This window comes from Phoenix dactylifera, chromosome 3 (genome assembly GCF_051530095.1).
Source record: "Phoenix dactylifera cultivar Ajwa chromosome 3, Ajwa_hap1_PhDact_Kaust_v1.1, whole genome shotgun sequence".
Taxonomy (NCBI): Eukaryota; Viridiplantae; Streptophyta; class Magnoliopsida; order Arecales; family Arecaceae; genus Phoenix; species Phoenix dactylifera.
Window position 1 is genome coordinate 130,931 of NC_143192.1, and position 13,753 is coordinate 144,683.

At 37.6% G+C, this 13,753-nt stretch overlaps 1 protein-coding gene across 2 annotated transcripts in view; it reads left to right on the forward strand.

Moving 5' to 3' along the window:
- XEG113 (xyloglucanase 113) overlaps positions 1–13,753 on the forward strand; it is a 32,222-nt gene that overhangs the window by 15,925 nt on the left and 2,544 nt on the right. For both annotated transcript variants that reach the window (XM_088717311.2, XM_039121218.3), the window contains 5 exons: positions 657–913; positions 1,135–1,270; positions 7,356–7,450; positions 7,589–7,642; positions 8,591–8,704. In XM_088717311.2, the coding sequence (XP_088573437.1) occupies positions 657–913; positions 1,135–1,270; positions 7,356–7,450; positions 7,589–7,642; positions 8,591–8,704 (656 nt within the window). The remainder of the gene's footprint in view (positions 1–656; positions 914–1,134; positions 1,271–7,355; positions 7,451–7,588; positions 7,643–8,590; positions 8,705–13,753) is intronic.

Below are 13,753 nucleotides of genomic sequence, written 5' to 3' on the forward strand. Positions count from 1 at the left end.
CGGGTCCAATTTCCAGCAACACTTAGATAGGAGATTTGAGAGAATGTAATATTTAGCATGATAGGGAATATATTCTGCATGGGAGGAATAGTGAATTGTTTGAGGAGCTTTATCATAATGGAAAGTGCAAAGATTGCAGAAATGTTTCTTAATAACCATGCAAGGCTGTGGCATAAGAAAAAAAGTAGGAGCTTGTATTATAAAGAATAGTGCAATCAACAAACTGCCTTTTTGTAACTTAAATGGGCTACATCTTCAACTCTCAATGGGTCTTTCCATATTTGGAAGCCGAGCAACACAGAACATGAATTCTAGATTGATGTAACTTGTTGCATGAATGAATTCAAGTTAAGCATTTCTTATATCTTTTATAGTGAATAATTTTTAGAATATTAATGATCAGTATTCTCTAACGACAATAAAAAAGCATGATCATGCTAGTCTACGATGGACAGAATTTCATTAAGTGTTTTTTGAGAGTATAATTTTATTAACTGCTTATGAAGTTATATGTATATGTCTTGGGTCTGATCATCCCTGTAGCTTTTCTTGTTTCAAAAATGTAGATCTTGGCATCTTATTTATATGTTTTAACAAATTTAACATTGAAATTTGAGTAATCATCTAATCAATCTTTGTTCTTTCATCATTGTCAGTAACTGGTGCCTATAATATTGGAATTTTTCACTGGCGTCCTACTGATCCTGCTAAAAAGCTGGCAAAAGAGTGGAGAGATCTGCTGGTAGCTGATGATAAGATATGGGACCAGAATGGCTTTAATGAGCTACTCCACAAAGTTTTAGGACCACCAGTTGAAGGAGAAAATGGGCTTGTATATGCTTTTGATGGGACCATCAAATTAGGAATCTTGCCAGCGAGTATATTCTGCAGTGGACACACATTCTTTGTCCAGGTAGTGCCATTTAATGTTTCTTTCAGCATTTAAAACTGCTACTTTCTCCCTTTCCGAGCATTGATCTTTATAACCATCATGGATGATAGACACATTTTTTTTGTTCCATATTTCTTATCCATCCATCATTCCTTATGTTCTGTGCTTTAAGTATATGGTATCAATAAATGTATTATTGATGAATTTTCTTGTGACCATGCTTGTTAAAAAAAAAATGGCAGGCTATGTACCAGCAGCTCAGACTTGAACCCTATGCAGTGCACACTACTTTTCAGTATGCAGGTACTGCAGGAAAACGCCACAGATTACGTGAGGCCATGTTTTTCTATGACCAAAAGTCATATTATGATTCACCAGGTACTCTTTCTGTGTGTATCTAATTAAACCAGTTTTACATGCTGCATTTAAAAAATTCTTAGATTACTATTTTGCTCTCCAGTCACACTTTTTAATACATCTATTACAAATATTAAAATAATTATCATATATGCTATCATATGATTGATTAGGATGGCTAGACTATGTTCTGTACATCAAGGAAGGGGACTTTAGTGCAAGGTTCGCCGTACCGGTACCGGTCAAGGAAGGGGACTTTAGTGCAAGGTTTGCCGTACCGGTACCGGTCAGCGTACCGGTGGCGGCCCAAACCGGTACGTACTGGTTTCATACCGGTCCCATACTGGTTCTCCAACGATAAGCTACGGGTATCAGATTCCACATTGATTCGGTATCGGTCCCCAGCCGGGTACGGGCCGGTACGGACCGGTACGGCAGACCATGCTTTAGTGCCATTTTCTTTTTCCAGAAGATTCATGTGGATGTGTGATTTGCTAGAAATAATACTCGAGGAACTAGTGTTGGAGCAGACAGGTGTGGACCTAAGTGGACTTAAAAGGGGGCGGAGGGCATTCCAGCCCCCCACCCTGCAGATCCATGGAAACCTGATGCTATGAATAGGCAAAGAGAACTTTAACCATCTGACAACAACACCTAGACCCCTCCTCCATCCTACCTTTGGTTTCTCACTCAGTTTATTTGATTATTATTTCTTTTCTCTACTCTATTAAATATCAATTAGAACTTAAACCTAAACATAAACCACTCATAACTGGGTTGTGATATCATTTGATAACTCTCCCTTTTTTCAGATGCAAGAGTATTTTAGACTCTTTTTGTGGGGTTTCTTATTATTTAATTTAAAATCCCTAAAATCTTTCCATAACTTTTGAGATGTGAATTCCATGAGAGAGAAATCACTTGACCATAACTAGCACTTGAGAAACTATATCTCTCTATCTCTTTCTTCAATGTAGGCGGAAAGGCCTAACATTAGTTTCAGGGCTATCAAGTGGAGGACTAAAATAGCTAAGCAACAATGTAAACCACTAAGAAAAAATTAAACTAAACCTAAAAGTAAGAAAGCGGAAAATAAAATTAAAAAACTAAAAAGCTAGTTGAAACTAATAAACAAAACTACCTACGGATAACTAGTAGCTTACCACCTTGCTGCAAAGAGAGCTCCATAGCCGTCAAGGAGTCCAACTAAAGTGCCGTAGCATGCCATGACTAAGGACTCCACCAACTAGCCTCACCGCCAATCCCCGGAATCCACCACGGTTTGCATAGAATCCACCATGCCAAAAAATAGAGCAAACATGACTTAACATGCACTCAAGAGAAAACAAACTTCATCGATTTCATGAAACAAGTGGTATATAGGGAGTATTTATAGGCTCTAGGACCCCTCACTAGTGATAGGATTGATTGGGTATCCTCAAAGTCAAAGAAAAACTTAAAAACTATGATGCAGATCGATTAGTACAATTAAACTCGCCTTAGGGATGCTTCTAGAAGAAATATCCATCTGGTGATGATGTAACTACCGCCGTGAATGGATGACAGTTAGTGTGCTGTCGGAAGGGGTGATACTCCTATCATCGGATTCACCACTTTTGGTGACCACTTTGGAATTGTCCTTTGATCTTTTAGATCAAAGGCAGCGGAACCATTCCGAACTGTCCGGTTTGGAATGTACTGAGCCGTACCGGCGACGATCCGAGCTGTACTGACAGTGGTTCGGGATAATTCTGGCTTCCGGATTGAGAAATTGGCAACTGAGGGGGAGAGGGACAAGGAAAAAAAGGAGAAGAGAGAGGGGGAGGGAGAGAGAGGGAGAAGGTGGTGGAGAGTGAAAGAGGTGGATGAAGGGGTGGAGAGAGGCTTTTTGAAGCTCTCTCTCCTTTGCTTGCTGGAACAAGAGCGAAGCCTCTGTTTTGAAACGAAATAGGGGCTTCAATGCCTTTTACATGTTTTTTTTTTTTTTTGAATTTTTAAGTGAAGTCGGCAATGACTGCTCACTTCACTTATTATTTTCTTTTTGATGAGGCCTCTTCCTTATTGTCACAATCTCGTTATCAAGGATGGCCCCGATTTCCTACCTTTTTTTTGCTTTGTCGATGTTGGGAGTTACAGCTCTCTATTTTCAGCCACGGTCTCCTGTCCTTCAAAATAGGATGCGAGGTCAATGACATTGAAAGTGGAGCTGAAGTAGAGATCTTTTGGTAGGTCCATGACGTAGACATTATCTCCCACCTAGTTGATGATGTCAAATGGCTTAAGATACTTAGGCTGCAACTTGCAGTGGGAACGACGAGTGCCATTTTGGTCTATTACGGATGGCACTTTGTCGCTAGGTTGAAGTGGATTTGTTGGCTCTTTAGGTTTGCTTTGTTTTGGGAATGCTTGTTACTCTTCAGGATCTTCTTCTTGTCTTCCTCATGGATTTGCTGGATATATTGTGAGAAAATCTGACCTCCTAAGTGAAGAACTATTGGATATTAGAATTGGGGCAAAATCTACTGGGTATCATAGTGTTTCCCTTGTCAACTTCTCAAACAGAAACCATCCTGTTGAGTGTTTGATGGTCTTTTATAACCAAACTTAGCTTGGGGAAGGATGGTGTCCTAGGTGGGTGAATTCTTCGCGACAAGACTTAGTAGGTTTTCCAAATTTCTGTTGACAACTTTTCTCTGTTAGTTAGTTTGGGGACGAAAGGCACAGAAAATTGGAGCTTATTGCCGAGCTTTGCCCCGCGTCCTCCAGAAGTGGCTGGTGAATTTGACATCATAGTCAGACACCATTGATTTTGGATTCTTGTGCGGGTGAGCTACCTTGTTGAAGAAAAGCTTCGCAACAAAGGAAGCATCAGTAGCTTTTTTGTAAGGGGATGACATGTGCCATCTTGGAAAATTGATCCACGACAATCTGATCCTAGATCTTGGGCCGGGGATTGCTGCTGAATCTATCGATCTGTTGGTTTGGGGACTATTGGAAATGAACTTGAAGAGTGAGCTCGTCAAATTCCACTCAGTACTTTTGAACTGATCAGTGTATTGCTTGTTTAGATCATCTAAGTGTGGAGCTATTGGGAATAATCTGAAGGGATATAGCGGTCCTCCAGCTTCTCCCTCATCTAGGACCTGTTGCATGGGCCTCTTGCTATAGTGGGCACCATTCTCTGCTAGGATGGACCATCAGATGTGGGCTGGACCTTTCAGCTTAGCTAATGAATTGGACTTGCTTCCGGTCAGGCAGATGGTGCCAACCAAAATAAGCATCAATTGAGACTAGCAAGTCTTGAAATGCTATTAGCTCCAGCTTCTAGAAGAAGTCATCCATGGTTAAGCATAGTATTTTATCATGATGCTTGTCGTGTGCATCTTGGCTAGGATGCTGGTTCTAGTTGTTGTAGCGGCAGTTTTGACATGGTGAGTTGCTAGCATTGGACTCCTGGTTTGGGTTGAGCTATGCTGCTGATGTTATGGGTTGCAAGGATGGAAGTGCCTGCATCAGGCCAAGACATCTCGTAGAGAGGCCTAAAGCTCTCTCATGGCTTTCGTGTTCTCAGCCATCTATATCTCGAATTGTTCAACCTTGGAGTTGGTGTTGTTGTTTGTGTCCATGGTTGCTTAGGCTGATGTTGCTGCTAGTGTGTCATTTAGTTGAGCTTGCTATCATTGTGAAGGTGCATGGAAGGTCACGAGCACAACTAGAGTTGCACCTGCAGTTGGGAAAACTTTTGATTGCTGACTGGTTCTGATAGTGGGAAGGTCATTGTCGGTAGGGTTTTGACAGTGAAATTGCTGCCTTTTGAAGCCTTCTGAGTTTTGATAGTTTGCAGGCTGTTATTGGAGGCTAGGGCTTGCTAGAGTTGCTTTCGATCTGATAGTGGATGTTGGTCATTAGTTGGGGTTCCGATGGTGGGAGCTTGCCATCGGTAGGGTTTTTGACTGTGGGATTAAATGCCTCGGTACACCTGTGGGACATGGCTGCAATAGGTAGCAATATTGGGTGGTGCTATGTACTGCCTTACCTTTGTTACTTTAGGCTGTGAAAGCAGGTGCAACTAGGGTTGCGGGTGCGAGTGGGGGGATCCCTCCGAATGGATGATAAGCTTGGATTGAATTTTTAGGGAAAACAGATGGGAACTGAACAAGCCTTCAAACGATCCCATCACCCAGTGGGATATAAATGCATTCTCTTTTGCTCAAGTAGGAAAGTAGACAATCAAGGGGGGAATAGAGTTTGACTTCTGGCAAAACACTTTATCCTACTTTAGATTAAATTAGAATTTTGGAAAATAGTTTGAGATAAATTTGAATTCGAGCAGAAAAAGTATCGAAAGCATTTTTTGTCCAATTAAAGTCTAAATCAAATAAAATTTAATTAACCCTAATCTAAGCATCCAAGCATGAATATTTTGTTAGCAATAATAACTTGAGATCGAGCTCTAATACCAAAATCTGCTGATGCAAATGAGGAAGGCCTGACATTAGCTTCAGAGTTACCTAGTGGAAGACTAAACTAGCTAAGTGACAAGCTAAACTACTAAGCAAAAATTAAACTAAACACAAAAGTAAGAAACCAGAAATTAAACTTAAAAGTCTAAAATGTTAAGGGTAACTAAGGAACCAAACTATTTAGGGATAACTAGTGGCTTACTGCCTTGCTACCAAGAGGGCTTTGCTATTATCAGGGGCTCCACCAACTGACACCATTGAAGCATGCCATGAATAAGGACTCTACAATTGGCTTTGCCACCAATCATCCAAATTAGCTAGGGCTTGCATAGAATTTACCATGTAAAAAAATATTTTAGGAAAAACATGAGTTGATGTGCGTTCAAGAGAAATTAAACTTCGTTGATTGACGAAATAGGGAGTAAATAAGAGGATTTATAGGCTCTAGGAACCCTTACAAGTGATAGGGCCAAGTGGTGTTCTCAGAGTCTAAAGAAAACTAAACAACTAAGTCAACCCACGAGAACAAGTAAACTTGCTGTAGGGGTGCTTCTAGGTGAAAATATCCTTGCAACAATGACCTAATTGTTGATTGTTGGAAGGGGTGAAACTCTTGCGTTGGATCCACCAATCTCTAAGTCCACTGTGGAATTGTTCTCTAGCAAAGTTCGCTGTTTTGGTACCGGACTCTAAACCAGTGCCACACTAGCACTATGTTGGTATAATACAGGGTCTTTTCGCCATATCGAGTATTGGTACGCCATCTGTACCGGATATCGGTATCAAACCAGTACTGTATGGTATGCTCCATATCGCCTGGTTAGAGCTGGTATGGCGAACCATGTTCTCTAATCTTTTGGTCAATGTCCTGATTCTTTAGATGGAGGCTCTGGTGCCGTCCAAATTGAAGTCAAAAGCTTTGACTTAGATGCTTCACGGGCAAGCCTTCTAGAAGCTCTCTTTGATTGTGAGCATGAGATTGTTGGATGCCTTTTGATGGTGCAAAGTTCGCTATTAGATCTGTCAAATTCAAGAGATCGCGAAACATTAGAGCATGTTAGTGCTGGTTAAAACATCCCTTTGAGCTGGCTTTGGCTAATACCTATAGGAACAACTTTGGATGCAATATAGGTATATAACTTGTTCTTTAGTTGTGGGATTTATTCCTTTCATCACCCTCTCCAAACCTTGCAGCGGCAGGAGCCTTGTGCATTGAGATGCCCTTTTTTATTTTGCTTTATGTTGAGTAATGTAAAACAGCTTTTTTCATGCTTAATTGAATCCTAATTTGCAAAGAGGCATTTCAAAGGAAGCTCTTTGCAATTTTCATTTTAGGCTGGTCCTTTTGTCTAGTCAAAAGATTTTCGAAATCAATAATTCTCTCATGTCCCATTATCCACGGACTCTTGGACCTTAAGAGGGATTCTGAGTTTGAATGTTAATGAAAAGAATACCGCAACCACTAAGTAGTACTGAACTGAGGAAAAACTTGATTAAAAACTCAAATGTGTCCTACTACATCATAAATTATTTCCTTATGCTCACACGGTTATTTTCTACAGCATGCATCCTTATATTTTGTGCTGACTGAATCTCGTAGCAATTCCTATGGTATTTTTTACTTGATGGAAGTCTTTTCACAGATGGTTTCTTGACATTTAAACCAAATATTCCAAAGAGCTTGTTGCTAGATGGCCCACATAACCTTGAATCTCACTTTTCATTAGTCAATTATCAAGTAAGATTGGCTTTCATTTTAGTCAATACCTCATATAATATAAATGCTTCATGTTAAATGATCAAGCATTATATATATATATATATATATATATATATATATATATATATATATATATATTGGCTTTCAAATTTTCAGTTGAAGCAGATGAGGACTGCATTTGCTATTGCTTCATTATTGAACCGGACACTGGTAAGTGAGATTTCTCTTGTTACAGATAGTACTTGATATTCATTTAAAAGTTTCTCTTTTCCTATTCTTTGGTGTTACTGTTTGAAACCTATTAAAAATCAACAACTCTATGCCAGATTGTAGTTAACTTTGTAAAATTAATAATAGTTGTATAAATGTTATTTTTCCCTTTCAAGTATCAAAAGATGCATTCCAGCATCTGGATGCATGCTTGCAGATATCACCTCTTGATCGATCTATATGTTTTGCTAACTGGAATTTAGTTGTGTTAATCTTATTATTGCTTATTCATAAATCATAATAAATCTTAATCAAAGCCATAATATACTTCTTTCTTGAATGGTCTTCAGGTTTGCTATGATAGCTGATAAACTTCTTTGCACCAGATTCCTTAAAATAAACACGTTTTTAAGTGTAGCGAAAATTCTGTAGAAAAAGATATTCACTAAGCATATTTAACAAAAAATTATCTCGTTATTGCAATACATGATATGACGCAATGACTTTATTATCTTTAGTATAGCCACCGGTACGCCGATCGGTACCGGTACGGCGGACATTGTTTAGAACCTTTTTATAGGCCATTATTTTTCTGTTTGTTTGTTTTTAAATGAAGAAATGATTTGTTTTTTGTCAACTATTGTCTCATCACTAGTGTAAGGCACTTCGATCTTGACAAAATTATGAATCTGTTATTTTTCATTTTATATTGCTGTTGTTAAGAGCTTTGATACCATTGTTGAAAAGATATGAAAGGTTTATAGTTCCTCCAGCAGCATATAAATACCTAGTATGTGGAGTTTGATGAAATGCCTACTCCAATAAAGTTAAGGAATACTACGTTTGACAACCTTGATATGGAGCATGCTTCTTCACATCATTTATCGTTATATATATTTCTATTAGAAATACTGAAATTCTGACCTGCTTCTGTGTTCATTTCTTTAGGTAATGCCTCCATTATGGTGCAGGTTTGATAGAATGTGGTTTGGACACCCTGGAATTATGAAAGGAACAATGACTAGGCAACCTTTTATCTGCCCTATGGATCATATATTTGAGGTACTTAATTTGTTAGATATACTCATCTACATGTTTGTGTAGACTGCACTGCTTATGTTGTATTCTCCTGACATATTATTAATGAGAGGCATGTGTCAAATATTGTGGTTTTTTTTTATTAGGCCATTTGCTCCCTTACAGTGGATCATGGAAGCATTTTGCCACTAATCCAACTCTTGCTCCTTAACTTTCAACTTTTGAAGGATCAACAAATAGTTAGTGTATTCTAGTTGCTGGAAAATGCATATCTAATGTTCGGAAGCTACGGCGAGGCCAAACTGGGGAAAAAGTGGCAAAGGTCACTGTCTACTGTGTAGCCTAACACCGTCCATCTAAACCTGAATGAAGGATAAGGACAAGAGTGTGGTCGGGCATGAGGAAGGTTCAACAACATAGTAAGGAGGTTCAACAACATAGAGGGGCAGCACAAGTGGGAGGCGTAGGGATCAGGAAGGAGGTGACCGTATTTGGGGAAGAGGTGAAGTGGGGGCTGAAAATGAGACCCCCATTTTCCTCTTAAAGGTCGACTTTCGATACCTTTAAGTTGAGACAGGCTGGAAGTCATGTTAACCCCACCTAGTTGTTTTTAGGAAAGTGATTTTAGGGTCCAAAGTCGCTTTCATTTTTTACATTTTGGTCCAAACTCTCAAAAAATGAAAAAATCACTTTTGACAAACCACTTTCGTCCACCTCGAGGCCAATTTAGAAATGCCTTTAAGTAATGAAGAATATTAGGTGTTATAGTAGGTTAATCGCTAACTATTAGCCCATAATGAAGGCATTTGGTATCTCACCGTCCCAAATGTGGGAACTAGATGAGTTGGGACATGGACTAGGATCACGGAATATGGGACATCCATTGTCTTGAGTGTCAGTATCTAAAACCGAGATGAGATATGGACCAGGATGATGGGATATGGAACATGGACCAGGTGTCATGTTCCATAGGAAAACTGAGATGACCCTGTCCTATAATATTTAAAACCTTGAGATTAGCTTTTCAAGACAAGACTGAAAATCTACGAACTAAAATGTTGCAACTATTTTATATATTTTATTGAAAAGGACTAGCTGGCTATTGGTCAACAACTACCTCTGGTACCCTTCTCTTGGAAATTAACCAAGGATGTGCAAAAAAGGGGCCAAATTGTGAACCTGATCGGAACCAGTCTTGTTGGTTTAGTTTATATCGTTTTTTTTTAAAATTCGGTTTGGTGTCGGTTTGAGAAAGTCTTGAACCGAAGAAATCCGGTTCAGCTTTAGTTTGAGTTTTTAGAAAATCAATTCAAATCGACCCAACCCAACCTATATGTACATATATAAATATATATTTTCTAACCAACCCAACTTGACCCGACCCGACTCATATATGTGCGTGTATATATTTTAATTTGTTTTTATTTTTTTATATTTTCTCTTATATATAAAATAAATTTTTATGTTTTTGACTTAGCTCAGCCCATTTAGTCCAGTTCATTAAATATCAACCTATAAAAACTGAAATTTTTATGTTTAAACTTAATCCAGCCCATTTAGCCCAACCCATTGTACATGAACCCAATAAATCGAACCAAATTTCTTGGATTGGTTTCAAGCAATTTTTGTACATGGTCGATTCGGTTTCATTCCGATTTTAGAAAACCGAGTTAAATTAGTTCAGTTTTGGGTGTATCTCCAAACAAATCTGACCCAACCCATGCACACCCAATGTTAACATATGGCCTGATTTCATGTCAGTAGTAAGTCTCCAATTTTGCAGAAGCCTTTTATTGCCTTTGTGATATTCTGCTAATGGCATTGCAATATTTCTTGAAATTTCAATTGGGAATACAGTGAGCCTGGTTCTTGTGCACAGTTATAACTACATTGTGCAATGCAGTTGCTGATTTGACCCTTTTTTCAGCTCTCCTAACATAAAATTATTTTTCTGAAACTCAAGTGCTTCTGCTAAAATGTTTCAGTTTTCTCTCTTTCAGACCACAATTTTGAGTAATGCGAGTTGAGAACGTCTTTAATGTGTGGAGTTCAACCTCAATCTTGTCCATCTTAACTTTCTATCCTGTAAATTCGAGACTTGTCTTCTTTCGATTGGAGTCCAAATAAGTCTGTAACTTGAGCTCTACTTCTTAGCCACTTGGTGTATGCCTTTGTGCCCAGTCTTTTGGCACACTTTGGCACAAAGAAGGTTTTGTAAACTTGGCCTTTGTTTTTTCTTTGGTGCTCTTACTCCCATTTCCTCAATTTTTTGGGTTCAATCTTATGTACCCTTCATCACCATCATTGTTCTAGTCAAGGTTCAAAAATTCGTTCTCACTTCTGGCCCCAACCAGATGAGTTGTTGTAGCAGTTTAGGCTTCAAATTGCGGCTAAAAATTAGAAAACTTTGAAAAGATTACAACAATGATAACAATCAATAAAGTGAATTGGTTAATATTTTCAATATGTCTCTATAGCTGTTTTCTGTTTGCTGTATGTTTTTGCACTTTCCATGTGCAAGTAACCAAAATTTTACTGTGGGATCACAAATCTGTCCCTTGGTATTAAACCTTAGGATAGATATTGATACACAAATAATTTAGGGTATGATTTGTTCAAATTCACCCATATGTCAGGGTTTGTTATTTAAGTAGGTCCAAGACTTCCAATAGACTCAAGAATGTTTTATTGATTACTCCTTTTTGATTAGGAAGTCTCCGATTAATAAACTTTACACAGTTGCTAACTAATACAAACTTGGATTTATCAACTTTTTTTTCTTTATTGTATAATTTCAGAAGATAGAAGTCAATATGACATCAATTTGGATGAATGTCAATATAATGTCAATTTGGAATTAAAATTATATTCTGAATTTTGTGAAATTAAGAATTGAAGTTTAATTATTTTTATTTTAACAATATCATTATACTTAAGACTTTTGAAAGTGGAGTTGAAATCAAATTCTATTGCCAGTAGAATTTAGATTTCTTTTTAAAGTAAGGCTAAACGCCCATTTTTATTTTAAAACCATGATATTATTCTTTTTTTTAAAAAAATATTAATCATAGTTGCTTTTGAAGCATAATTTAAGACACTTCTTGTTTAAAAATCTTTGATTTCTTTTCATTAATACAGTCTAAGACTCTTAATCAATATAAGATCAAGATGTTACACCAAATAATGAAGTCAAAGATCCCATTTTGATTTAGTCTTTGGTTTCCAAAGTAGAACCAAGGGTCTACTTCATGTGTCCTCTATTAATGGAGTTTAAAACTCCTTATAAAATAGGATTGAAATCCTGTGGGAACTACGAAACCAGAATCTCTTTTTAAATGAAATCTGTTGACTTCTAGTGAAAGTATTATTGATGGCATTCTTCATGTTAAGCGGGGTTTAACCTTCTATTGATGGAGTCCTGGACTCCTTATAAGAATAGGATCAAAATCCTATACTTGTGGGACTCAATTTTCATTTCAATGAAGTCCGTTGACTTCTAATTGAAGCATGACCAAAAGGCCTGCTCCCTATTAATGGAGACTTGGACTCTTTATGAAAACAGAATAAGGATCCTATTTAAATTTTGAGACTGGAATCTCATTTTGGATGAGGCTAATTCATTTCTGATTGAAGTATGAATGAAGACATACTTCATGTTAAGGGGTCAATGACCTGTATGCACAGAGTCTTGAGACTCTCTTATAGAAGAAGGGAATAAGATCCCTACTTTAGTATTTGATCTTAAAAAAAAAAAGAAGAATCGGGTGTGCAATGGGTGGCATCTCACCTTTTCTAAGAGCGGGAGTATGATTTTGGGGGGGAATATCAGAGCAAAAATTCTCATATTCTCTAAGAGAGTATTTATAGAGGATTTCATGATAACCACCTGGCAACCATTTATTTTTTAGTTGGCTATTCTTTTTGTCGTCTGAATATAAGGTGGCCTCTTCAGATGAGTAGTTGCTCCCATCTTTAAGGAGCAATTATGTATTTTTCTAATGCAATAAACCCTAAGAAACTGCTCTTAATTTGGGATCACATCATGACTAGAGCCGTTAGACTGTAAGTGTTGCATCTACAATCGTTAGATTGTAGGCATCTTCCATAAGATGTAGGCATGGTTTCTAAAACATTGGATTGTAAGTGTACTTTTCATAGCCTATGATGATAAGTTACATTGACTAAAATAAATCCCATTCGTTTATTCGTTAGCAAGGCTTCTAGAGCCATCAGATTATAACTGCATTTAGTTAATGAACAAAACAACTTAATCTGATCTGTTAATTGTTCTACGAGGCTTTTGGAGCCATCGGATCGTTAAGTGGCTTTAGTTAAATGTATTAAACGACTTACTCTGGTCCCTTAATCGACCTGCAATCCTTTTAAATCCACTGGATTGTAAATGACGTAAGTGAACCAAATGACTTAATCTGGTCCATTGATTATCCAGAAGAGTCATAAGTGACTTTGGTTCAATGAACTAAATACCTTAACCTGGTTCATGGATTGATCTGCACGGCTTTTAGAGCCATCAGATCATAAGTGACTTAGTTATATTATATAAACCAATCGGCTTAATCTAGTCCATTGATTGATGCACTAGGCTTATAAAGCCATTAGATTGTAAGTTAATCTGGTCAGATGAGCCAAACACTTTAATCTGATCCATCTATTGATCCAGAAGGCTTTCAAAGCCATTGGATCATAAGTTCATTTAGTTAGATGGACTAGACAAATTTATCTAGTTCGTCTATTGATCTGTGAGGCCTTCAGAGCCATAAGATTATATCTTCTTTTTGTTAGATATTAGTGATATGGCCTAATCTGGCCCACTCATCCATTTACAGGCCTTTTCCAGGCATTGGATAATACACTTCACCTATTCAAGATATAACAGATGCCATCTGTTTGTTTGAAAAGTCATTATAGCCATTGGATTTTGAGAATTTGGTCCCAAGATCACCCCATGCATTTACATTTTGGTTTACATAAGGATAAAGTCATGGTCCACATCATTATTCTGTAACATAAAATTTTCTTTATCTGGTGATAGTGTACTGCATATAAATGTAT